Genomic DNA, 25,470 nt, shown 5'->3' on the forward strand with positions numbered 1-25,470 from the left:
CAACCGAATCTACTCCTCCAAAATTTAACCTAAATTATTGAAGATTTACTCCTCCAATCTCAAACTTGAATTTTTTATGGTATAATATGTATAATTGTAAATAATATGTTGTTAATAATTTTTTATGGTATAAGATGAATATTTTTTATGGATAATTGTTAATAATATGTACCATTAATAATTCATATTTTTTTAATAAAAAAATGTATTGTTAATAAAAAAATAAAAAAATCATGTATTGAAAATTTACATTAATTTTCAAGGTAAATTTATTTTTTTACCTCATTTTGAGTTTAAAGGGTAAAATAGTCATTTTGCTCAAATTCTGTTAAGTTCTTAGCGGTAGTAAACGGAAAGGTGGACGCCAGAACTCTTTTGTCAATTTAGGATATACGAGTGATATAAGTAAAAAAATATTATAGCACGTTTGATATTGGTGTCATTTAAGGATATATAACTGATAATTTCCCTTTATTAATTTGTCTATTGGGAAAAATAAACAATGATGTACGGAAAGGCTTAAATCCCATTGGATTCTTAATGAGCCTAAAAGTGATACCGGACCAAGCCCAAACAAAAACACGGGTCTAGGCTAAAACAAGATCGGGCCCAATCATCACACTATATAAGAAGTAATTAATTTGTTCAGACATTTTAAAGCAACAAATTAAAAACACAGAACACGAAATTTTTTATACCAAACAAACACAAAAGAGCGGTTATTAGAATTTTCTAGAAAATGAAAAATTAAAAAATAAACGAAACAATTTCCTTTATAACTTTCCCTCGCTTTCCTTCACTTTCTCGCCTTTATTTTCTTTTTCTTCTTCTCGAACTTTTACACCAGAGAGAAGATGACGAGTCCGAATACGAAAAATGCACCGGAATCGTATATAGGAAGCTTCATTAGTTTAATTTCTAAGTACGAGATTCGTTACGAAGGCGTCCTTTATCACCTCAACGTCAGTGATTCCACCATTGGCCTAAAAAATGGTGCGTTTTGCTCTCTCCTTCCGTTCTCTATCTATTACGTTCGTATGTGAAGACTATAATTACTTCAAATGTGTATGATCGATTTGACTAGGGTTTGATAACTCTTGTCGTGCGTTTTGTGATTTTTAAGCTGCGCAGTTTTTATATTTTAATTTTTAGTGAATAAAATGACAGGTTGTTGATAGATATGAAGCCTTTGCCCTAGGTTAGTGATGTTATGTATGCTAATGTTTAAAGTGCTTTTGAGTAAAATTGCTTTATGCAGAAGCACTTATAAGTGCTTTTTGGAAAAGCACTACTCAATTTTTCGCCTGTAAGAACTTCAATTAAGTTATTGAAATTCTTAGAAACCACCTTTCATTTGCTTGTGCAAAAGCATTGTAATGATTTGGTAGAAGATGATTTCTCGGGAGGTCTGACGGACATCCTTTTGATCTTTTATCTTTCGAATGTTGTTGCAGTAAAGTCTTTTGGAACAGAGGGACGAAAGAAAGATGGTCCACAAGTACTGCCATCTGAAAAGGTTTATGAATACATTCTTTTCCGAGGAAGCGACATTAAGGTAACCGCAATTGTGATTGTTTGTTGTTGCATCCATCTGTTTCTTTCTTTTTGTTATTGGGCCAGCTTTTTAGGGTACATGTGCTATGGAGAAGCAGGATGCTGTAATGCGATGTTGTGTTGCTTAGTTCTTGCTTGGGGATGTACATTTTTCTTTTCCTTCATTTTGCTATATTTTCTTGTGTATTTATTGTAGTTCCAGGTAATCGCTGCATGATGATTATTTCACCTTGAGTATGTATGCTGTCATTTTTATGATATAGATATTCATGTTAATGCCATAAAATAAAAAATAAAATAAAAAACTTATGATCAGAGAAGATAAGCACATATAAGTAACTTGGTGGTGTGTGCTAATACATTGGTTGTGAAGTATATGTATTAACCCTCATCAATTGTTCTCATTTCAGGATTTGGAAGTCAAGTCCTCTCCACCTCCACAAAAGGAGGAGCAGATTTACCAAGATCCCGCTATCATCCAGGTATAGACATTTAGAAATATCTAAGTAGATGGTTATTACTCCAGGTTGAAGAGTGAAATTTACTTGTTTTTCCCTTTTCCTATTTTGCAGTCACAGTATGCTGGGATATCTACGAATTCTCCATTATTGTCGTCGGTTGTGGGCAAAACTTTGACAGAATCAAGTTCATGGCAGGATACTCCTACTTTGACTAGCAAAGCCAGTGCAGGCTCATTGCTTACACATCAGCCAGGAACCCAAGTTAGTCAATTTAGTCATCCCCAGGCTGCCCAGAATGCTGCTTCACCATCATTTCCCCTGCCAATTTATTGGCAAGGATACAATGGACCATCAAACAATATATCTCCGACTCCTTTTCAATCTTCATCCACGGTATCTTCGCCTTTGACGGGGCCGAACAGAATCTGGACTTCTGAAACCAACTGTTCTCCCGCCTTGGGATCAGTTACTGCATCTGAATCTGCTGCTCATCAGTCGCCATCAATTGCTCCCAGTCATTTAAATCCCAATTTTTCATCTTCTCCTATTCCAGTACAATGTTCTCCAGCTCCTCTTACGCCTTTCCCCGCATCCTTTAAGGGACCTCTTTCATCTACTGCTGCATACATGACAGATAATAATCCAAATACGTCTTCGGTTCCTTCTTCTTGCCCAGACACAAAAGCCACTGAAGCTCAAATTTCAGGCAGAGCTGTCCCTGGTCCGGCTCATTCTGCCCAGACCATGAATTATCCTGCATCATCTTTTCTAGGTTCCGCTTCTGGTCCCTTGCTATCACCATCTCCATCATTGCTAACTCCTGGTCAGTTAGTTACATCTAGACCGCCTGTGCTTTCTTCCACACAGGCAATGTATCCTGATAAGAAGGATATGGCTGCTATGCTGCCATCATCATTTAATTCTCCAGCTGCCATATCTCCTCCAGTAACTCAACTACCATTGTTGCCTTTGCCGACTCCTAATCTACAGGTTGGGATTCTTTTTAGCTGAATTTTTAAATAACTCTGCTCTTGTGACTTGTTCTTATTTGCTCCACATTCATGTGTAATGCCATTCTTCTAAACAGTTGTGCATTTAGCAATTCTATGGTGCTTTTCTGTTTTTTTTAGGCTCTGCAGTATGCAAATATCTATATCATTTATCTTAATTTTGTATTTCCTAAACTTAAGATGAGTTTACTTGAATCCTTTAATGAAGTGATGATTGTTTGGTAGAGAATCCTTGGAAGTTGAATTTATGAGTGGATGAATATGATAGAGAAGTAAAAAGAAACAGCAATTGTTGGCTTATGGGAGAATTAAATATAAGAACTACTAACATCCTGTGCAAGCCAAAACCCACCTGAGGCTAAATTTGTCATAGGATGATGAAATTAACTTTGATTATTTTCTATATCTGTATTAGTACTTCTGAGTAATTTTATTTCCTGGCATTTTCTCTTCTCATATGTATGGATGGTTGTAGGGAGAAGTGCTTAAGATTTGCATATTTGACTGAAATTTCTAATTGAAGCTTTTTTCAGTCTCAGTCTCAATACTCTACAACAAAGTTCACTGAAGAATTTGATTTTGATGCCATGAATGAGAAGTTCAAAAAGGATGAAGTATGGGGTTATCTTGGTAAGGCAAAGCAAAGTGGTAAACCAGAGACCATTGAGGATAATACAGCCGATCAGAACTCAAGAGGAAAAGAGGCCGATGGCCTAGTAAAAAATGGTGATCCTAAGGTAGGTTTTGAATTGACCTATAATTGATTGATTTTCTATTTTTTGCAAAGTTCTTTTAGCAATAGATTGTATTGCTAAGGCCATTCTCTACGTAGTTTTAAATGAAGTTAGATGTTTACTTCAAAATAGACTTAGATGTCTGATTTTGTTGCTTTACTATGCAGCCTGCGTATAGAAAGGATGATTTCTTTGACACAATTTCCTGCAATTCACTCAACCGTGGAACAAGGGAGGGACAGAACCGTTTCTCGGAGCGAATGAGGCTGGACACTGAGGTTTGCTTATTTTAATATTCTTTTCACAAATGAGAAGTGAATACCAAATTGAGCTAAGGCTATTATCTACTCAGATCTTTCATGATTTTCTTCTTATTTCTTTATTCTTTTACAGACTTTTGGCAATTTCCAACAGAGAGCAAATCAAGGTTATGGTGGCTATGTTGCTGGACGGGGCGCAAATTACAGGGGCAGATACGGCGGGGGAAGGAGATATGGTTATGGTGGGAGGGGACATGGTGGTAACATGCATATGTAGTGCCTTGTCCATAAGAATTCTACCTTGCATCTCTGTTTACCTTCTTTTCAACATGGCTTCATGCAGAACTGGTCACAAGGTAAATGACTCAAGTCCTCTTGGGATTTTCCATTGAGATGTTTGGTAAGAAGAATTGGAATGACCTGTCATGGCGAGTTCATGAATTTTTTTGCCCATGAGCTGGCTTTTCATATTTCCTAATTGAAGGGAACCAAATGAAAGGGGAAAAAAAAAAGATAATAATAATCTAATTAGTTTGCTTAGATCAGTGTGTGAATTGTGATGCTAGATTCTCTGTTAGTTGGCATCTTAATCCCTACTTCTCGGGTTATGTTCCTTTTTGTGTGTTCATATTGTAACCGTATTAGAAAAATGGTATTAGGCTGCCTTAAGTTGGTCATGATGTACTTTTCGTATTAACATAGAGTTGCTATTGTGTATTTAGAGAACAATTTGTATTGCATTTCCCAGTCGACATTAAAACTGAATGATTCCAAATTTCCAACATCCCGTAGCTTCCCTTTTCAGTATATTAGATTTCGACGGCCGGCTTTAAAATATAAAAAGAGGAGACCAATTTCAATCGAAGTTAGGTGGTGATAACTCGTAAGCCATTTTATAGAATGATTGGAATTAGAAAGCAGGCATTTAAATAAAAACGTGGATGACAAAAATTATACAAAAGGAAAAGGCTCACTTGATTGAATTACGTGAAGCAATATCCAAATCTTAACTTCTTCTCAGTGGTTTCTACAGTGATAGGAATATGTAACATCAACCTACCAACTCTAGTGGAAAATTATACAAATGAATGTCGTATTTTGTTGAACATTTATCATTTCCACAGAAAACTCATTGTCATTTGCCTACTTTCAAATCCAAAAAGCAACAATAATAGTATAATACCAATAATAATGTACGGCTTTTGAAAGGCCTCGTGTATCATTAGCTAGTGCAGCTGTTTGTTGGTGGAGTTGCTTGCTTTTTCCTCTCTGATCCAACCCATCAGCTACGTAGTTGACAATTACCCTCTTATCTATCTGTCTTGTTTACAAAATAAACAAATCAATTCCTCTTTTTCCGGCGCTTATTTCTGAAGTCAAATCTGTGCATGGACTCTTCGACGTTGTTCGACTTGGGTTTTTCTTTGGCTACTCACAATGGCTGCAGCCACAATCGAACCCGAGCTTACCAAGACCAAACCTCCTGAGCCACCGAACACGCCATCTTTGACCAAATAGCACTCTCGGTCCAACCAGCCTTTGCCATATGGCTGCTTCCTGCTCATACTCGTGGCAGCGCCTAATAAAATAACAGCAACTCCAAAGCTGATCCTGCTTCATTAATGACCAACTCATAACATTTCTTTATTTTTTCAAATCCCACACCATATTTCTAACTTTGTGCTGTTATTCATTATATTATTCTTTCCATGCGTTGAATCTCAGGTCAGATTAAGAATCTGAGACAGCCCCAGCTGTCCATGTTCTAATATCATTCTCTTTGACAAGTTGGGCTCCAACAAAACAATTCAAAGACTAATGCCAAAAGAAAAAGAAAAAACAGTTAAAATTAAATTTTAAAAAAAAAATCACATTTCGTGGCATGCAGGAGTTTTCAGAATCAATCACAAAGCATGAAATAGATGGAACATGACATTTTGGTTTTGTGGGTCCAACGAAAAGTTGTAGCGAGGTGTAATTTCAATGTCAAGAAAATGAACATTTTACTTACCAGGAGAGAACTAGGAGAGCTGTTGCAATTCTGAGTTTTTGAGTTTTGCAATTGTTTCTTTTGTCCCTTGTACAAAAAATTCTGCAGATTAACAAGTTTCCAATAACCTGAGCAACACCTAGACATATCAAAGCTGCAATTCCAAGTTCATGTGCATGGCTTTCTGGTAAATAACACAGCTTCCCATCAAGCTTTAGATCTTTCCTCTGCACAGAAACACAATCAAAGGGGGAAAAACAAATTGGTAACACTACATAACAGAACAGACAATGCGACAATGAAAAGAAAAAGAAACAATATTCATTCACCTTTGCTTTCTTGGCCTCAGCAATAAGACATGAGATGAATGAGACAAGGTCAAGGGAGATGATTATGCAGAGGACGAACACAAAACCATACCGATGATGTTTTTTCTCCATGGAAGGCCTTCGTGTTGGTACCTATGTGGGGTGAAACTGTGGAATTAGGAGAGAAAAAGAAGAGGTCTTGGGACTCACTCAAGGGATTTGGATTGAAGAGGAAAGAAAAGGTGGCGGTCACTTCATATTGGTGCTGGTCATTCTCTTGTTTCGGCTCCTTGCTCTTTGTTGGTGATGGTGTTGGTTGACGTTGAGTGAGTCTTCTAAATAAGTCTTTCATTGCTTTGAAGGAGAGATACCATTCCTATTCCTAACTGAATGTATAGGGTTTTGGAATATAGTTAGTTGAAACTTGTTTTCTCTTTTTAAGTCGCTTAAATTCTTGTTGGTCAACTGGGCCAATGGAGTTGGGTTTAGAGGATAAGCTTGATAGAGAGACAACGAGAAAATGATGGCTTTGCAGTTTTTTATTTGCATTTCAGTCCCTTTTTTATGTCAAATCCACTGGCTGGGTTTATTTTATTTTAAGCGTCGGCCTTTTCTGGGGGAGATTTATTCTACGTTGTGGAACAAGTTGCCATTATGAAAATTAGGGCACATATTAATTGAACTCAATGTGCTAGAACTTGATTCTTTTTAATTAATTGTAAGATTGAAGCATAATCTCTGTCATTGATCGGTGCTTCCTCTGCTTTTGTTGATGCTTTATCGTTACTTCTTTGAAGCTTCCTTCAAAGATAGTCAGATGGAGAACTTCGAGATTGTATCAATCTGATTTGACACAACAGTAAAAAAGATACCGATCGAGCTTGCATATGAAATGATTCTTCCTCAAATATACTTTATCCTTGGCTTGCTGTCTTCCTTAGTCACCATGGTCCCATTCATGGCAGCTCTATAACTTTTCTCAGGACTTTAATAGCCAATTTTCATATTGTTAAATTCAGATATTATTCTGGCCAAGCTTTAAAGGTTAGTAAGCAAGGAAATACAATTTGAAGCACTGGAGTTAAAGGATCCTTAAGAAGCTTAAATGAATTTATTCCAATTGTACAAATGAAGCCACTCCTGAAAGGCACAAAAACTTTATTCGTTGCTGCTGTTGGAAAGCAAGGACATACAATCAGAACAACACAGGCAGCCAAGGCAATTACTAGTTACTCTTCTTTCCCCTTGAGAACTTCAAGAACAGATTGTGCAGTGCAGTAACAATAGCCTGGCCTGTGACCATAGGACTCACACCTAATACAGCTAGAACAACACTTGTATCTGCCAAATACAGTCCCTCTACATCCCATGTCTCGCCCATCTGGTTCACGAATTATTCCAATGTTTTGATTCTTCAAGCCACTTCTTTTCAACAAACTTGGTGTACTGAGAATACCACGAGCAATAATAGTCACTTGTTCCCTTCCACTCCCTTGTCTCCAAAAATCAATTCCCTGTACAAGCATCAGGTGAAACAAGAGTATCCACGCAAACAGCGAGAACGTCACAACATTGCACCTGATAATCAACCTCAACAAATAATACTCTCATCTCTATGCCTCTCTAAGTCGTACCAACAAAAGCCGTCACCAACTGGACTGACTAGAACCTTATCCCCACTCCTTGAATATGCCACAGGTTTCACATAACGATGGCAGTCAATTTCCCCCACTTCAAAGTAGAAAGTTTAGGCCAACAATTCTCCAGTCTATATTCCTTAATAACCCATAAATCCCAAGGCCGCAAAGTATAATCACCATTATCAAACTTGCAAACCAAACACCAATCATCCTCCCAAAACCTCCCATAACCTCCAACCCCAAGAATAGGAGGAGGCAATGGCACTTAGTAAAACTCCTCACTCTTTAAATCAAACGCAGCAATTAAGTAATTGCTATCGGCGTCGCCAGCTACCCAATGCAATGCCCCATTAACAAAAGCCCCATTCGATCCGGTTTCCCGGGAACATGGAAAATCTTAGATTCGTCTCCACAAGTTAACTTTCAAACTATGAAGATAAACTACAGTGTAGTTGACTGGTTTGGTAAACCAAATAATTTTCACTAACTCTTATCAAACTTGGGTAAGACGCGGTGTTTTTTAGTTAATGGATTCAACAACGTTATAAGTTTGTCTCTGTCTTCCATAGCCAGCAATCCGTTGCAAGAACCAATCACTGGAAAGTTGCAATTGTTCTTGTACGGGAGATCAATTGTTTAGAATGTGAATGCGAACCCAAGTTTGAAGAGTCATACCTTCTTTCCCAATCCCATTTACCACGGTTCAAAACGGAGAGAAAGAGGCTGCGGTCGGAGTTGGTTTCGACGGAGCCGATTGAGATGGAGTTTGATGAAATCTTGGCCGTCGATTACCGAACGGAATGACTTCGGAACGCACTTGAACCGTAGCAGACTCTTCACTGGTAAGTCGGATTAGTAAGTCAACGATTATATCCAAAGGAAGCAGCATCGAAGTCGCCATTTCATTTCCTAGGCCCTCTCTCTCCCCTTCTGTATCATACGTGTATTGTATGGTCGGAGAATAACATTTTGGTCCTCCTTTAAATTGTATTTACTGTTATGTGCATAAAAATTTTAAATGAGGGCCGCTATTTAAACTCAAAAATTAATCAGAAGAAAGGAATAACTAATTATAACAGGAAAAAGATAAGATAAGGATTAAATATTTATTTCATTCTTGATGTTGGATTTTATTATTTTGTTAAGAGCAGAGGGTGGAAGATTATTATTTTAAATGGAGTTACTCATCCTATATATAATTTAGTGCATTGCTAAGTTTTCAGTTAATATAAAACAACTAAATTACTAAAAAAAAAATATTTGAAGTAATCTAAAATTTTTAATTTTTAATCAAGAGTATAGAAATTATATTGGACAGTAATCGTATTATAAACATTTTTTTTATTACACTTATATAGATTTCAACATTTGATCCCAAACTTTTACGGGAGACATATTTATGTGATAATTAATTTACAATTTGTAAAAGTATTTCGATCTCACCGTCTAAATACAAATGAATATTTACTTAATAAGTACAGGTGAATTTTTTGGAAGTATAATGGAAAGGTCCCTGAGAAGATTAGATGAATTTATTCCAACTATACAAATAGAGCTACACTTGAAAGGCACACCAGACTTTATTCTTATCAATGGAAAGCAAAGTACATACAATCAGAACAACAAAGCCAAGACAACTACTAGTTACTCTTCTTTCTCCTAAGAACATCAAGAACAGATTGTGCAGTGCAGTAAGCAATGGCCTGGACTGTAACCATAGGATTCACACCTAATGCAGTTGGAAAAACACTGGTATCTGCCAAATACAGTCCCTCTACACCCCATGTCTCTCCCATCTGGTTCACCACTGATGTTTTCGGGTCAATTCCCATCCTGCAACTCCCCATTTGATGAGCTGAACTTAGCGGCGTAGACAAGTCCCTTAATGGCCTTGAACTCTCTTCTTTTACAAATCTCTCAAACTCTTCAGAGCTTGCTTTCTTCACATTTATAGTCTTTCCTTTGCAGTGATGTGTTCCAATTTCTTCTGCTCCGGCTGCAGCTAGTATCCTTAGTATCTTCTCTATCCCTTTCTTCAGATTCTCTTCGTCCATGGCCTCCATTTGATAGCTAATTGAATATGGTGAATTCACTGTGCCTGATCCTTGATCCCGCGCCAATACAAATATATGCGCAGTCCTGGAGAACTTGCACATCCGCAGTTTTATGTCTGCGCCCGAAACCCATGGCATCAAACTTGAGAACATGCCGGGATGCAATGCCGGTGTCTGTATCACTGCTCCATATCCAGACTTGCCGAAATTTCCTACAGTGGTAGACATAGCTGTCATTATCCCCCCTTCATAGCTTGTTTTCTTTTCCTCTGGCCATTCCCCTGAAGAACTTGTCTTAGGAAAATAGCCCCATGCCATTGTCACCGGATGAAGATGCAGGTTCTTCCCAATGTTAGCATTTTTTAAGCCACTTCTTTTCAACAAATTTGGTGTACTCAGAGCACCACAAGCAACAATAGTCACCTTAGATTCAACTACGCAAATGTCTTTAGCCCCCATGTATTGAAACTCAAAAGCAACCCCTGTTGCTACATTTCGATCTCTTCTTTTCTTGTGTAGAACTTCAATAGCCTCACATCCAGGAAGGATTGCACTATTACCCGAATTCACCAAGTCCACAAGCCATGTCTCTGAAGTCCCCTTCTTGCTTCCATCTTTGCAGCCAAGACAACACCACCCACAATAATGATCCGGTGGTGAATTTCGCGGTATGTTATTCACAGGATACCCCAATTCCTTACACCCTCTTCTCAAAACCGCATTATTGAATCCTTCATCTTCAACTTCAGATTGCACTCCAATTCTCTCACACACTACCTCCATTGCTTCCTTATACAAATCACTCTCAAACAACTTTAGCTCGTACTCATCACACCACTCATTAGCAACATGTTTTGGTGTCTTGATTGAAGCTGACCAATTGATAGTGGACCCTCCACCAACAGTAGAGCCAGCAAGTAGTATCACTCCCATATCATCAGTTGCTAGCATGCCACCAGCTAAATACATTTGATCCATTGTTTTGCCTTCAAGAAGTGATAAATTGCTTCTAGCACAATAGCTTCCTTTCTCTAAAACGAGCACTTTGTAACCAGCTTTTGCTAGAACACCAGCAATAACACCACCTCCTGAGCCAGAACCAACAACAACTGCGTCACATTTGATAACTAGAGATGGAGAGGCTATGCTGATGGGAGCTGCATTTCTCTTATTCCTGACAGAAACTGGGAACCCAACTTGACGTAAACTGTCGGCGACAATGTTTCTAGGCAGTTGCATGTTAATCAGGCCTTTGTAAAGAGGACCGTAAAGCTCTGCTTCCTCCTCATGACCATCATCGTTTTGTCCTTCATCATCATCATCATTTAATCCTTCATTTCTCAATGTTTTGCGTTGCATGGACTTGGTCTTGAACTCAGGGTCTGGTCCTTTGTAACCTATGGCTTTCCATGACAAGTTCTCATTCTTCTCATTTACCTGAAGTGAAATTAATGCATATAATCATTGTCACATACACACAATCTAGACTTTTATCATAAAGTAATTAATATCCATAATCTTTTTTTTTTTTTCTTTTCAAAAATCTGATTTTAAAACTCAGCCCATTGTCTTTTCTTTTATTGTTTTTTCTTATAATCTAAATAAACAAATTTCGTATAGTTGTGCAGTTCTGCCATTAAATATGAAGCCACTAGCCCAATAGCGTTTATGCACCGAAAGATTCAATAAAAAAACTAACCATTTGTTTGCCGAGGTTTCCAATTTTTGCCAACATCATAATTTGTCAAGTGATGCGTGCACATTTTGACAAGTTTCTTAAGTCGATTTAATTATATGAGGACCTACAACTCGTACATATAACTTAAAAGCAATCATAAATTAATCTTTATTAACGCCAACAAAATTGCTAATTAGGCCGCATAAAATCCTTTGCTTAATATTTAAGCTTGCTTCAGATAAATAGCTTAATTTCAATGATAATAGAGGTATCGCACTATACTATATTACTATTTACAAGTCACTCATTGCACCGAATTAAATGTTATGTTAGCAATTCAACATCGATTTGGATGTTACAAAGATAATTTTGCTTCATTAGAGTATGTTGATTTTGACAACATAACCCATGCTTGAATCTTCATTAATTTTTTTTAAAATTTTTTTGGAGGACAAAAAAAACCACAGATTTACTAGTTTGGTACTTAATTTAGTTGCCTCATGCATTGATTTTTGTTGAACCTAAATGTTTTTCTTTTCTTAGAAAAAAAAATTGAAAGATTTATTTTATCAAACACTAAGAGAAGTTATATGAATTTGGCAAGATTCCACATGCGAGGAAGATATATATTTATTCGAAAATTGATGATATGTTGCCAATTTCATATAATCTCTTCAGAATCGGTTGAACATCATTTTCAAAAAACCTATGTGTATTTTATTAAAAAGATAACAAAAAGAATCATATATAATTAGGATTGAAAGTTACTTCGTACACATATTAGGCAAAGGAAAACATATATCTGAAAAGAAAAAAAAAAAGTAAAAGCTTGTCAAATTCCTTATTAGGCAGTCCAGATAAGATAAAAAAACAAAAACAAAAAAAAAAGCAGCAGAAAAAAAAAAGAATCAAACCTGAGTGAAGAAGACAAGAAAAATGAGAAGCTTCATGGCCTTGTAGAGCATTCTCAGGTGATAAAAATAACTGAGAGACCATGAAACCAACACTGCTTCTCTTTTATTTTGAGGTAACTGAGTGAAGCTATGCATGTAAGGAAATTTGCTTGAGAAGCAATATCTTCCACACAAAATCAGACTCCCAATGCATGTTGACAAAAGCCAGAGACACAATCTCACCAGCCATTTCTTTGGGTGCTTAAGCCTCTCACTCATCAACCCTCCCAGCTGCAAGCACACAGGGAAAGAAAAAAAAAAAAAAAAAAACAACAACAACAACAACGTACAGTTTTTAAATGAAACTTCTTTCTAAGCAGGTGTTGCAAAATAACAGTTTTGACATGCTTACACGTTCTGGGGTTCCAGCCGCAGAAGCTGAAGCCCGGAAGAAATCGGCGATGTCCGTGTCGATGGCGGCCGCCTGCTTGACGTCGACGGCCGGCAAGAAGGTGTCACAAAGAGCTGAGAGAGACTCCATTTCCTGGGAAGATAGTGAGTTGACATAGCAGTGATTCTCCTCCCCCCAGAGTTGAAGAGTCTCTTTGTCAATACTTCCCAATTCAACCACCATCTTTTCTTGCTATTGCTCCATAATTTAGCAATATATTACAGATGCTAGCTAGATATGACACAAGGATATGAATGAGAGTGAGTTTTGGCTTCAAGCCTTCAACGTTGTGTTGGTATTTATAATAAGAAGGGGTGTATGAAAAACCAAATTAAGTATAATGAATTATGAAGGGTATTAAGAAAAAATATACATGCACATGTGAGAACACGTGGAGATGATGAGTAACCGAAGTCGCTGATCACAGCGTACTAGTGTCGACCAAATGAGGATTGTAAAACAAATGAAGCATAAATTTTTCTTCGGAAAAAAATACCCAATTTATTAATATTAACTTTTGCAACTGCCACCATTAATAAATTGCATGGATTTTGAGTAAGAGTGTATTTATGAGATTTAGACCCACTGGTGAGTTAAACTATGGTCCATTCTTTATAATCTTTCTATCACATGAATATATTCTTAGTAATATATGGTTTAAATTTAATTAATTTTATATTTTTATCTAATAATTATTAATTATATTTTTATCTAATAATTGATAAAAAAAAAAAATTAGCTCAAAGCTGAATCCAAATCTAAATATTTTACTGTGGAGGATTTGGTCAGCATTGAAATTCTATGAAGGTGGCCCAATTGATCAACACAGAGCCAATAACAAATGCTTTAGCATCAGTGAATGAACAGCACATTACATCTGTATTCAATCTAATAACTAATTCTGGATCAGTCGTTTTAATTTAATTTTATTTTATTTATTTGTTTGCATTGGTTTGACTATCAACGGTTTTGACAATGTAACTTGCGTGATCTTATCAATTTTTTTGGGCAAAAAATAATATTAATTACGTAACTTACGCATGCTATCAATTTGTACTTTTTTTTTTTTTGGTTAAATCAGAAACAAAATAGCGGTAGATGTAAAATCTCAAGAGGAAAAAGATCCATTCAGCATTAGTCAACTTTCATTATTAGTCCATCTGTTTTTTCTTTAGTTTTTAAATGGGTGATGTTAATTTGTGACAGCGATACATCATATAATAAGTTTGGTGATATTTAATTGAATATTGATTTGTGACTGCGATACATCATATACTAAGATGGCTGTGGTTGAAAATATATTGTAACTAATTAATTAGGATGGTCGGTTATAGTATGAACATTTAAATAATAATTAGAGAGTACTGGAGTCCAATGACATTACAGACAGATTATTTCCTTAATTGTGTGGTTTATATCTGCTGGCTACATAAATGTTTGGCCATCCATGGGTGCTTGAAGGCCGATACTATGGGCTGAAATTAATTCACATAATAGATTATTTACCTATCCAACTAAGCATCCGGTTAATTAATTAGCTGTTGGTCGCTTCAAAGAGTTCAATTTGGTCCTTCTTTCCTTTTATTTTTCATATTTGCTTTCCATGTTGAAAAGTCAATTCTTATATTTTATTAGCTCGTTGACTGCATAAATATAAAATAACATACATATGTTTGTTTGCTTGATGGACCAATACTTTTTATAATATATCATGTAGCAAATGTACAACTAATGATGTATGGCATTATTATATTAACGAAATTGAAAATTCTCTGTCTCTGACGTTTTCTAATGAAATTAGAAGATTTCATTTCTCCCCTTTTTTTATTAGTTAAGACCCTTCAGACATGGTAAAAAAATTGAATAAATAAAAAGTTCAATCAATTCCAAAGCAAAGCTAATTAATATTAACCAGCTTAATTTTATATAATATCTAGTATATCATTCTATATACATCGGAAAAAATATACACCAAAAATACCGAAGCGGTGTAATTAACCAGACTTGAATTTTACAGCACAATTGTGAAAATTGCAATGGCGTGAAATGATGGAAGATCTTTTAGGGTGCGTTTGTGGTTGAGATTAGACAGTTGTAGCTTAAAAACTACAATACTAAAGTGTTTGGTAAACACTAACTGCTGTAGTTTGGAAGTTATGTTGATATGATTTTTCACTTGTATAATGAAAAATTTATTATATCTTTAATAATTTTACCAAAATTATTATTTAAAATTTATATTTACTATATATTACTAACTTTTTATTTTATAGTTACGGTTTTTTTTTTCCACAGCAGCTATAACTTAAAAGCTACATCATCTCAATCTCAAATGCACCCTTAGTATGTTCCGAAAATTAATTTAAAATTAGCAACTTAAAAAAAAGAAAAAAGATCATCTCATGATCTGAGCTCTCATGAGTTTTTAAAAATCTTATGTCATGTGTCTTTAAGTGATAGTGTATAGATATAATTTAACTTCTTTATTTTTTTTTTTATTAACTACCAATCACCATATGTGTTTTTGTTAAAAAAGAGATTAAATCAGGAAAGAATCCTGACCCCTTAAAAAATTAATGAGACAGCCAATTTTTACACAAGAATTGAATTCTAGGGCCAACTTCATCAGCAACGAATTTTAAATACCCCACTTTATTAATTGAACTGCGTGACCATTTTTTCCGTGCAAAAATTGAATTCTGGTTACCAGAAAAACAAAGGCGAGAGCTTAACTTAGCCATGCAGCACGTCTCGCTGGCTTTTCTTCTTTGAGCAAGCACTTTAATGATCTATCATTTAATACAAATGACTGTGGGTAAATTTTGATTGGTTCTATTTTCAAAAATGGAAAAAAAAAAAGGGAAAAGAAATTTGTTGATTGGTTTTTGTTCATCCAACAAAGTCATATATTAAATGTGGTGAAGAATTTGGTTACCTGCGTATTTGTAAAGCTGTGGGTTTCATGGACCTGTCTATGGTACAGATTCTGTAACAAACATCACCCGTCATCCCACCATCCGATCTTCTATTGTTTAGTTTCTCACTCCACATCCAACGGCTGATGCTGCAGTCTGTAGCTTACAGATTCTGTAAGCTAGTAAAGTCCGGGTTTCATAAGTACTTTCATTCGCAAAAGCACTTCTGTCGGCTACTTCTTCGGGAATCCTATGCCTTGTATATATTCAAGTTTTGTGGACCTTCTCAAATTTGTACTCAACAATGAAAATAACTGATCTGATTACTCGATCGTTGAGACTTTTCTCATGAGAGCTTCTATTTGAATAAAACATAAGCTTACGATTCGTTGTTATTAAATAATAGTTAGAATTATAGGAAAAAAAATATTTAGATTTTTAACCATATAATATTATTAATCATCCCATAGCACAAGATTTATGACCGATAAAATTTTAAAGAATTAAAATTAGAAAATATTCTAAATCGAGATGTACATATATAACTAAGAAAGAATCTTAATTAATTCTTGATTCTTAATTCTTTAACTATATTATCATTGTGTTATTCTTAAATCTTAACTATACACTATTAATTTATTTAAGATTAAATTTTCTTTAACAAAAAAAAAAATAAGGGAATTCGGATTAAAAGAATACACTAATTCGAGATAGACCGATCAGGAGATAGCATATATAGTAATGATGCTTCTTGATTGTTCAAAAATTTTAGAGTAGTACTACGCATTCTAAATTTTTTATCCTAAATGATGTGTCATTAATTGAGTGGTTGTTAATTGTTTATAAAATCCAATTGAATTAATTGTATTATCTCACCAACCAATTGATAAATAACACATTATTTAGGATAAATTTTTGGGATAAAAAATTTAAGATATATAGCATTACTCTTTTGCGAAACATGCTTAGCTGATTTGTTTATTTACGAGGTCGCATTCAAGGAGCCATTTGTGTCCTATATTTTCACTCGTCTTAGCAGTATTTATGTAAAACTCAACTGTTAGCTAATTGTTACATATTTATTACACTGCGTGTATAATTTTTTAATATTTTTCATCAACTTCTCACAAAGTCAATGAATCTGACACTTGGGGTAATTTTCTTTTGATTATTTCGATCCCGTTGGAGCTTTATTTTATTTGCAGCTTGTTAATAATTTAATTAATCAATATTACGAGATCTAATATGCCAGAGTTTGAAAGGCTGCATGTAATACATACAATAAGTATTTTAATGCCGCAAATTAATCATTAATGCATAAATTTTGCATATATGTATTTATAATGGACCCACTTTGAGCAACTTGGAAGACTTATCCAGTTTGAGTTATAAAAAGTCAAATTTCATGACTTTTAATCCATTTTAATTCTTCAAGCGAATCAAGCTTGGATGCTCATGAAGCCTCTATCGATCTGATCATGTAATTAAGGTTCATGAAGCCCCTATCGATCTGATTACGCAGTTAACAGCTGTCGTGTGATGTAATGCGAATAAGGCCACAGTCAAGACCAAAAGAACAAAATGCAAATCAAATTTCTATATATATATATATATATATATATATATATATGATCATCAACCTTCTAGTGATAATTATAAGTATAATCATAATAATGTCACAATGTCTATCACATGTAATCAACGACTTAAAAATTCTTATGCCAGTACACTATTGTAGGCAGCTATGAATAATATACATATCCCCTCGGGTGTTTGAATAATTCATATTCAATTTGTATTTATTAATATGCATGTATATTGGTTGGCGCATGCAAATGAAATCTGTATGTCGAAACTTGCATGCAAAGGCCACGTGAAGCACATCTAAATGGGGCCGTGTGTAGCATTTAGAGTGCCTTTCGTATTGAGGTTGGAAAGTTACAGCAGTAAAGTGTTTGGTAAACACTAACTGTGATAGCTTGAAAGTTATGTTGATATGATTTTTCACTTGTATAATAGAGAATCTATTATATCTTTAATAATTTTGTTAAAATTATTATTTAAAATTTATATTTACTATAAATTATTAACTTTTATTTTATAAGTACAGTTTTTTTCCACAGCAACTGTAACTTAAAAGATACAGCACCTCAATCTCAAACTCACCCTTAATCTTGCTTTAATTTATTAATTTAAAATTTGTGAATGGCCAGAATCAATTTAGATATATTACGAGTCAATTAATGATATTCCTTTTAAAAGAATTACTCTTAATTGTACTGTAAACATAATTAATTGTGAAAAGAATTAAACAGGCGTTTGGTAAAATTTATTTGTAAAAGTGCTGTAAATTTTCAAAACAATCATATATATTTGATAAATATTAGTTTTAAACTGCTATAAGAATATACTTAATTAAATAAGATATAATGTTGGAATAAAATTTATTTAAACATGTATATAAAATATCTTTGTTATTGTATACATATAATAATTGATAACTAAAATAAATATTTTGTATTATTAATTTTATTTAGTAATAGGTAATAATCTCTTTAAAATTAATGATTTGATTTCTTAATTGACAATCTGATTTTGAGAATCACTTTTATACTTAATAAAATTAGGACTCTCTTTATATATATATATATATATAAAGAGAGAGAGAATATATATATATAAAGAGAGAGAGAATTTTATTAATTATAAAAGTGATTCCTTAAAATTATATTGTTAAAAGCTATTGTCTCCCGGCTTTTTAAAAGATATTGTAGGATGGTATAAATTTGTCAAAAATAAATTTTTTAAAAAATTAGCTAAAAAATTACTTTTTAACTTTTTAAAATCATTTTTGAGTCTCACAAAAACTAAAAGCAATCCCAAACGGACATAAATGCACTCAAATTCAAATTGGATCAATACTGACAAAAAAAAAAAAATTTCATGTAGGTCACGATTTTTCTCACCAAAATAGGTGAAAAACATTAATAAATGTTAAAAAAGAAAATGGAATTGATTCGAACCCGACTCGAATCGAAGAGGCAATCTTCTGATCTGGAGGCGGACGAGCCACCATGGCGCCGCGGATGCACCTTTCCTAGGGATGGCAATGGGGAGGGGAGGGGAGGGGACCAATCTCCCCGTACCCATCCCCGATATTTTGCGTATGTCCCCGTCCCCTCCCCGTCCCCGTCAGAATTACTTGAGAGAATCCTCATCCCCTCCCCGAATAATAACATGGGATCCCCGAGGGTCCCCGATCCCCGAATAACTAATACATTTTTTTTTTTCGATTTTGAGTTAATCATATTAAAATAAAAAATTCAAATAAAAGTAAAGTTCGAAATATATCTTATATTAATATCCATTACAAAAGTCATATACATTAAATTAGTAAGTAACGCAGCATGCAAGGGATACAAACTTCTTTTACAAACTATCATGAACAAATTAATAGTCTAATACAAAATTGTTACAAATAAAATCGAATTTAGATTCAAAATTAACTTTTTCAATGGTGGCGTGGGCACTTTATAAATGTGGACTATTCCCTTTATAACACAATAGTTAAATCAGAGCAAATCAAGAGTAAATATTAGATTAGATTAGATTAGATTAGATATTAAAATTGTGATTCGCTGTGGGCAATTATAACATCTAAAAATAAATAAAAAATAGATTTAAGTTTAAAATATTTAAAGAATATTAAAAATAAAAAACTTTTGTCTAATAGAATCTACTCGGTCTTTTTAATGTCCCAAATAAAAATTTAGGACTTTAATTAGTTAATTAGGCCTAAAAGTTTAATAATATAAATATTTTGATATTTTTTTATTTTTACCAATATTTATAATTTTATAATTTAAATTTTATTATTTATTTACTAGTAATTTTAAAAAATAAAAATAAAATTAAAAATTAAAATGGGGAAATGGGTAGGAGATGAGAATTCCACCTCATCCCCGTCCCCTCCCAGAATAAGAAATTGGGTATGAAATTATCTCCATACTCTCCCCGAATAGGAAAAATCCCCGAGGGTACCCGTCCCGTGGGGATTTTTGCCATCCCTAACCTTTCCACGTAAGTACAATATTGTCTTTTTAATTTGGGTATAAAATCTGAAACAAATTCATTATCACAACTATATACATTTGAAACCTGAAACTTTGTTACGATTAAAAGGGCCTCGGCTAGTCTAATTAAAGATCACCGATGATAGGGGATCTAATATTTTATTTCTTGTATGATAAGATTCAATAATTAATTCGTGTATCCATCTTCAACCCTCTTGTGTGTCAGGTTGTTCCTAGTCCAATCATAATAAATAATGTCACAATCTGTTGTGACCAAGAACCTAATTAAAATACTTATTTTTAATTTAATGCATGATGTTTGCTTGTTTTATGAATCCCCTCCACTAGTTTATATTCAATTTGCATTAATTTCTCCGCTTATCACCTAAATCAAATTGGTTTCATACATGTAAATGCCATGTGAAGCTTGTCGCGATATATGTACCCATTTGGCCCGGCTGAAGCAATTGAACTTTGCTTTATTTTAGTATACCTCTGCATGGTTAAGGTTAGTATCTGCTAAATAAGATCAACTATCCAGAGGTATTTTTTTAAGGATGCGTTTGAAATTGAGGTTGGACAGTTGTAGCTTTTAAGATACAACACTAAAGTGTTTGGTAAACACTAACTATTGTAATTTCGAAGATATGTTAATATAATTTTTCACTTATACAATATAAAATTTATTATATTTTTAATAACTTTATCGAAATTATTATTTAAAATTTATATTTACTACATCTTATTAATTTTTATTTTATAGTCACAATTTTTTTTCTACAGCAACTATAATTTAGTATCTACAATACTTCAATTACAAACACACCCTAAATACAGTCAAATCGAATGACTGCAGATTCAGTATTGAGAACAAAAAGTAAAAATTAATTAATTCATGTGGTTTACAGTTCCATCCGCAAAAATGTTGACATGTGACAGATCCATGTCTACTTGTGTGCGCACTGCATTGATGCTTGCTTGTTCCCAAAATGAAATATTAATTAAGAGCCCAATTATAAACTATGGACAAAAGTATGATTAGTTTATGTGCTTGAGCTTACAACATTGTGGATTTACGTTTCTGTGAAATGATTAATGATCAAGAGAAATAATCAAAGAACAAATCTGTTTACATGCATTGTGAATTAATTGACACGCGGAGATATGCGAGCATGCAATGGATTTTTCATCTCGATTGTGAACTCTGCTTTCTCTGATAAATCAACATCTTCATCCGCCTTATTCCACTCAAATTTCCAAATCAAATTTGCCACAAAATACTCTAAATTCAGGATAGCTAAACCAAGACCAGGACAAACTCTCCTCCCAGCACCAAACGGCATCATCTTAATTTCTCTGTTACGTGTTATGTCAAGGTTATTTTTCCCTCCGTTCTTATCATCACAATACAAAAATCTCTCGGGCTTGAACTCCAAGGGATCTTCCCACACATTCGGATCGCGCCCCATATCCGCCACCAAGAAGTTCACTGAGATACCTTTAGTCACAAGGTACCCGCCCAATTCAACATCCTCTGTCACCGCGTGTGGAGTGTCCAGCAAGTAAACAGGTGGGTGACGCCTCAAACCTTCGAGAATCACTGCTTTCAAATAAGACATCTTAACCAAATCATCCTCATTAATCCACTGTTGCCCTTGTTCCACAACCCCATTAATTTCATCCAAAATCTTTGCTTGAATTTTCGGATACTTTACAACATTCGCCATGACCCAATGCAATGCAGTTGCTATTGTATCACTGCCATGGCTGATAAATTCATCACTCAAACTCACAATCTCACTCTCTTCGAGAACTTTCCGATCACTAGGAAGCCTCAATTCTATTAATGTATCAACATATGACTCAGAATCAATGTCCCTTTCTTCATTTTCTTGCTTAATTTTCTTTCTATCTCTAACCAAACCCACAAACACATCCTCTCTACTTCTAATAATACCCAAAAACTTCTTCCAACGCTTTCTAAACAAAATTTTCCCCAAATCTGGCATGATTGCAAATACTTTCAGCTTATTAATGATCATAAAAAGCTTTTTCTGGGCACATCCCAGTTCCCTAATCTCCTGCTCTTCAACATTATTACCAAAACACATCTTAACCAACAAATAAAATATCGCATACCTAAAATGCTCACAAACATAAACACCATCACCCCTACATTCACAGTATTCGCGTTTTAACTCACAAATTAATTTCTCCAACACACGTCTGCGTAAATGAGAATGATTAAATTTAATACTTGAAGAGTGAAGAAAACCTAATGAACCGGTGAAATTATGGCGAAGAACACGCCAAGTTGTGCCATACGGGTACGTACTAATGCCCCTACGTTTGTTTGCAAATATCAGATCATCAGCAATGCTGGTACTTTTCGGGCGGTCCGCGAAGACGGTGCCATTGTTGATGAGTGCTTGATGAGCTAGAGTGTTGTTGCAAATGTAAATGGAGGGTTCTGATCCCATTCTAACGGTGATGATGGGGCCATACTTGAGGCGGAGGGTGGAGATTATGGGTCCGAGTTGAAAGAGAGGTTTGCGGTGCCATAAGAAATGGGCAAGGAGGTGAAATCTTGGAGGTCCTGGTGGGAGATTTTGGGTGCTGATTTCTGAAGATGATGATAAGAGAAGAGCGAGAATAAACCTAACAAGAAAAGCGAGGAAGAGAGAAATTGGGATGATGATATAATATAGGATCTCCATGAGAGATGGTTTTGTTATTCATAGATTTTCCTAGTTAAATTATTGAGAGTATATTTTGAGGTTCGAAAATTCCTTACATTTACTTGTAGTCTCATACATTCTAGATGTGATGCCAAGAATAATAAAGCGTAACGACGGAAATAATTAAGTATATAATAAGTACTTAAATGAAAATAGTTTATATGCTCTACTAAGTCTTTTTTAACATGTCTCTTCGTGCCACTTCGGCCTTGGCCGAAGTGGTGGGCTGCTGCCCTCATTGTGAGGGCAGCGGTTCTAGCCCCCACAATACTTTTGTGGGGGCTAAATGTTCTTTATATTTAAAAAATCCTTCTCCCTTGCGAAATACAAGTGGAGTATAGACATACTTCTCTTGTGAGGGGTTATTTGTCTGGGCATGTACTTCATAGAATTCAATGTAATAATGTAAGTCACAATCATATATATATGATTATAAATATCAGTGTAATATTTCTGCTACAATAGCGTGTAATATTTCTGCTACAATAGCAGTTGTTGTAAATATCTGTATAATGCAGTAATTTGATGATTAATCAGTATTCAAAAAAAAAAAAACATGTCTCTTCGTCCTCTTTGGGTTCTACTACAAAATCCTTGAATTAATTTCTACCATTTTTCTTATTCTTTCACATGCATTTTGTTTTATATTGTTTTTTCCTTTTTTTTTTTTTTTGGATGTTACAAACTTTCAGTTATGTTGTGAAAGATAAGACTCGGTAGTCATTACATTAATTCCTGACTAATTATTTTACTTTAATAAAGTTGACTCTTGCTATCATGTTTCACTAAAAAAATTGAAAAAAAGTCACCCCGTCATCTTGTGCGTGGGATTTAACAATTCATATTTTTCAAAAGTTCTAAGACTAAGTTTGTGCATAGAAAGTTTCAATGGTAATGAAAAACAGAAATCATCGGCCTGCTAAGGGGTCATTGTTTCATAAATTATTCAGCGCTCTCTTAACCTCTGATAAGAATAAGTCATATTGCCGAGTGCCATGCATCAGTATTTTGACTCCGTTATAATTATATTCCTTTCTCATAAGAAAAGATTATAAATACTAGACACATGTCAAAGCATTGCTAGCTCTGCGCTATCAACAAGAGCTTTCTCTCTAGTTCAACAAATATCACTCAACAATGTCATCCAAATCGTTTCCTTTCTTCTCATTTACAGTACTCCCCTTTCCCTCCTCTCTCATTGCTCAGTTTCCGCTCATGATCACTCCCATGCCCAAAAAAAATCATCGTCATCGGCATGTGTGCTTTGATTCTGTGGCTTGCGATAGTTCAAGTAACCAAACTTATCCAAGTACTTTTCAAGCCCGCGGATGCCTTTAATTTTGTCTCCTTTGTGACACCCTTTCAAATGACAACACGACGATGTGGGGTTGCAGATATCGTGAATGGCACAATTCGAATGCGTTCCAGCAAGAAAAGGCAACAACACAAACATCAAAATGGAGCCAGCCATTTTTACACAGTCTCTCATTATTCAACTTTGAAGGAAGCCTCAGGTGGCCATCAACCAATTCCCATATCTGATGCCATGAAACCCGTGGTTCGTGCTTTTAAAACATGGGCCCCAAGCACTCACCTACAAATTCTCACAAACACAGGACTACACAAACGCTGATATCACGGTTAGTTTTGAAACTGGGGATCATGGAGATGGCTTCCCTTTCGATGGCCTTGGCAGAACCATCGCTCATGCTTCTGCCCCAGGAGATGGGAGGTTCCATTATGATACTGATGAGCCGTGGGCTGTGGGTGCAACAAAAGATGCGTTTGATTTGGAGACTGTTGCATTGCATGAAATTGGGCATTTTCTTGGCCTCGACCATAGCTCAGTTGAGTGTGCAATTATGTATGCTTACATTGATCGTGGAGCGACAAAGGGTTTACATGGTGATGATATTCAAGGAATTAAGGCTCTATGCAATGTTTGGGCTTGAATCTGCTTGATTAATTAATATTTTTAACTTTATTATATTTGAAATTTCAATGAATTTTGATTTCGCGTGCAGAGGAAGCAGTCCATAAGACTGCTATTGTATTTTTCAGCTTGGTATGATAATTTATTTTTCATATCTTTTGTTTGAAGTATTTTTCCCTATATGGTATTTTTTGTTATTTTACATGATGGCCGCCTGGCCATTGTCTACATCAATTTAAAGCACCAATTAATAACGGACATGTATGAGATAAATGTTAATTTTTTTTTTCATCAATGTGTAATATGCAATTTATGTTGCACTAATCAATGAGCATGACTTTTGTTTTTATATCTGAAATGATTACATGACATTTAATGTTTACCATAGTAACTATAGTTACGCAATTATCACATTAATGAGATTGTTGCCACCGGTTTAATTAGAAAAACTACTTTAATTAAGAGAAATTAATAGTGTCAAACAACACAATAAATTAATTTTTTTAATGAAATTTTTTATCTAGGTACATTTTTGAAAATGTAGTTTTTCTTGAAGAGTAATATTTATGATTGCTAACGAACTGCAACAAAATCATGCATTAAGCATGGTTTTAAAATAATCATCATCATCATGAATTAAGTATGAAAAAAATAATATTAAGCTTGTTACAGGATGAAGTACCTTGTAGTAGAAATTTGGAAGCATTTTTTTTTATTATTGAAATATTGGAGGCAACTAAAAATAATAAATGAAAGACAAACAAATAGATACACATAT

General features: G+C 34.6%; 4 protein-coding genes and 1 pseudogene across 6 annotated transcripts; 2 read left to right on the plus strand and 3 right to left on the minus strand.

Annotated features, from left to right (window-relative positions):
- The first annotated feature begins 673 nt into the window (after positions 1 to 673).
- On the plus strand, positions 674 to 4,796 carry LOC18038538 (decapping 5-like protein). Its single transcript, XM_006430932.2, has 7 exons — positions 674 to 993; positions 1,455 to 1,555; positions 1,965 to 2,036; positions 2,127 to 3,005; positions 3,559 to 3,762; positions 3,927 to 4,037; positions 4,153 to 4,796. Exons 1-7 carry the CDS (start codon positions 855 to 857, stop codon positions 4,294 to 4,296), a joined length of 1,650 nt encoding a protein of 549 aa, XP_006430995.1. The 5' UTR covers positions 674 to 854; the 3' UTR covers positions 4,297 to 4,796.
- Positions 4,797 to 5,002: 206 nt separating this feature from the next.
- LOC18038539 lies at positions 5,003 to 6,972 on the minus strand. 3 transcript variants are annotated; one of them, XM_006430933.2, is made up of 3 exons: positions 6,339 to 6,972; positions 6,031 to 6,236; positions 5,003 to 5,630 (listed from the first exon to the last, which is right to left on the minus strand). In XM_006430933.2, the coding sequence occupies exons 1-3, from the start codon at positions 6,447 to 6,449 to the stop codon at positions 5,396 to 5,398; spliced, it is 552 nt and encodes a 183-aa protein (XP_006430996.1). In that variant the 5' UTR covers positions 6,450 to 6,972; the 3' UTR covers positions 5,003 to 5,395. The 3 variants fall into 3 exon arrangements, with proteins under 3 accessions (XP_006430996.1, XP_024037277.1, XP_024037276.1); XM_024181509.1 differs by having other exon boundaries at positions 5,003 to 5,598; positions 6,031 to 6,972; XM_024181508.1 differs by having other exon boundaries at positions 6,031 to 6,972.
- Positions 6,973 to 9,443: 2,471 nt separating this feature from the next.
- LOC18038543 (long-chain-alcohol oxidase FAO4A) lies at positions 9,444 to 13,323 on the minus strand. Its single transcript, XM_006430935.2, has 3 exons — positions 12,995 to 13,323; positions 12,604 to 12,873; positions 9,444 to 11,448 (listed from the first exon to the last, which is right to left on the minus strand). Exons 1-3 carry the CDS (start codon positions 13,214 to 13,216, stop codon positions 9,598 to 9,600), a joined length of 2,343 nt encoding a protein of 780 aa, XP_006430998.1. The 5' UTR covers positions 13,217 to 13,323; the 3' UTR covers positions 9,444 to 9,597.
- Positions 13,324 to 21,166: 7,843 nt separating this feature from the next.
- LOC18038480 (cytochrome P450 89A2) lies at positions 21,167 to 22,501 on the minus strand. The gene has a single exon (XM_006430936.2). The coding sequence runs from the start codon at positions 22,499 to 22,501 to the stop codon at positions 21,167 to 21,169; it is 1,335 nt and encodes a 444-aa protein (XP_006430999.2).
- A 1,624-nt stretch (positions 22,502 to 24,125) lies between these two features.
- On the plus strand, positions 24,126 to 24,711 carry LOC18038481 (annotated as a pseudogene).
- Positions 24,712 to 25,470: the final 759 nt, after the last annotated feature.

This window comes from Citrus clementina, unplaced genomic scaffold, assembly GCF_000493195.1.
Source record: "Citrus clementina cultivar Clemenules unplaced genomic scaffold, Citrus_clementina_v1.0 scaffold_6, whole genome shotgun sequence".
Classification (NCBI taxonomy): Eukaryota; Viridiplantae; Streptophyta; class Magnoliopsida; order Sapindales; family Rutaceae; genus Citrus; species Citrus x clementina.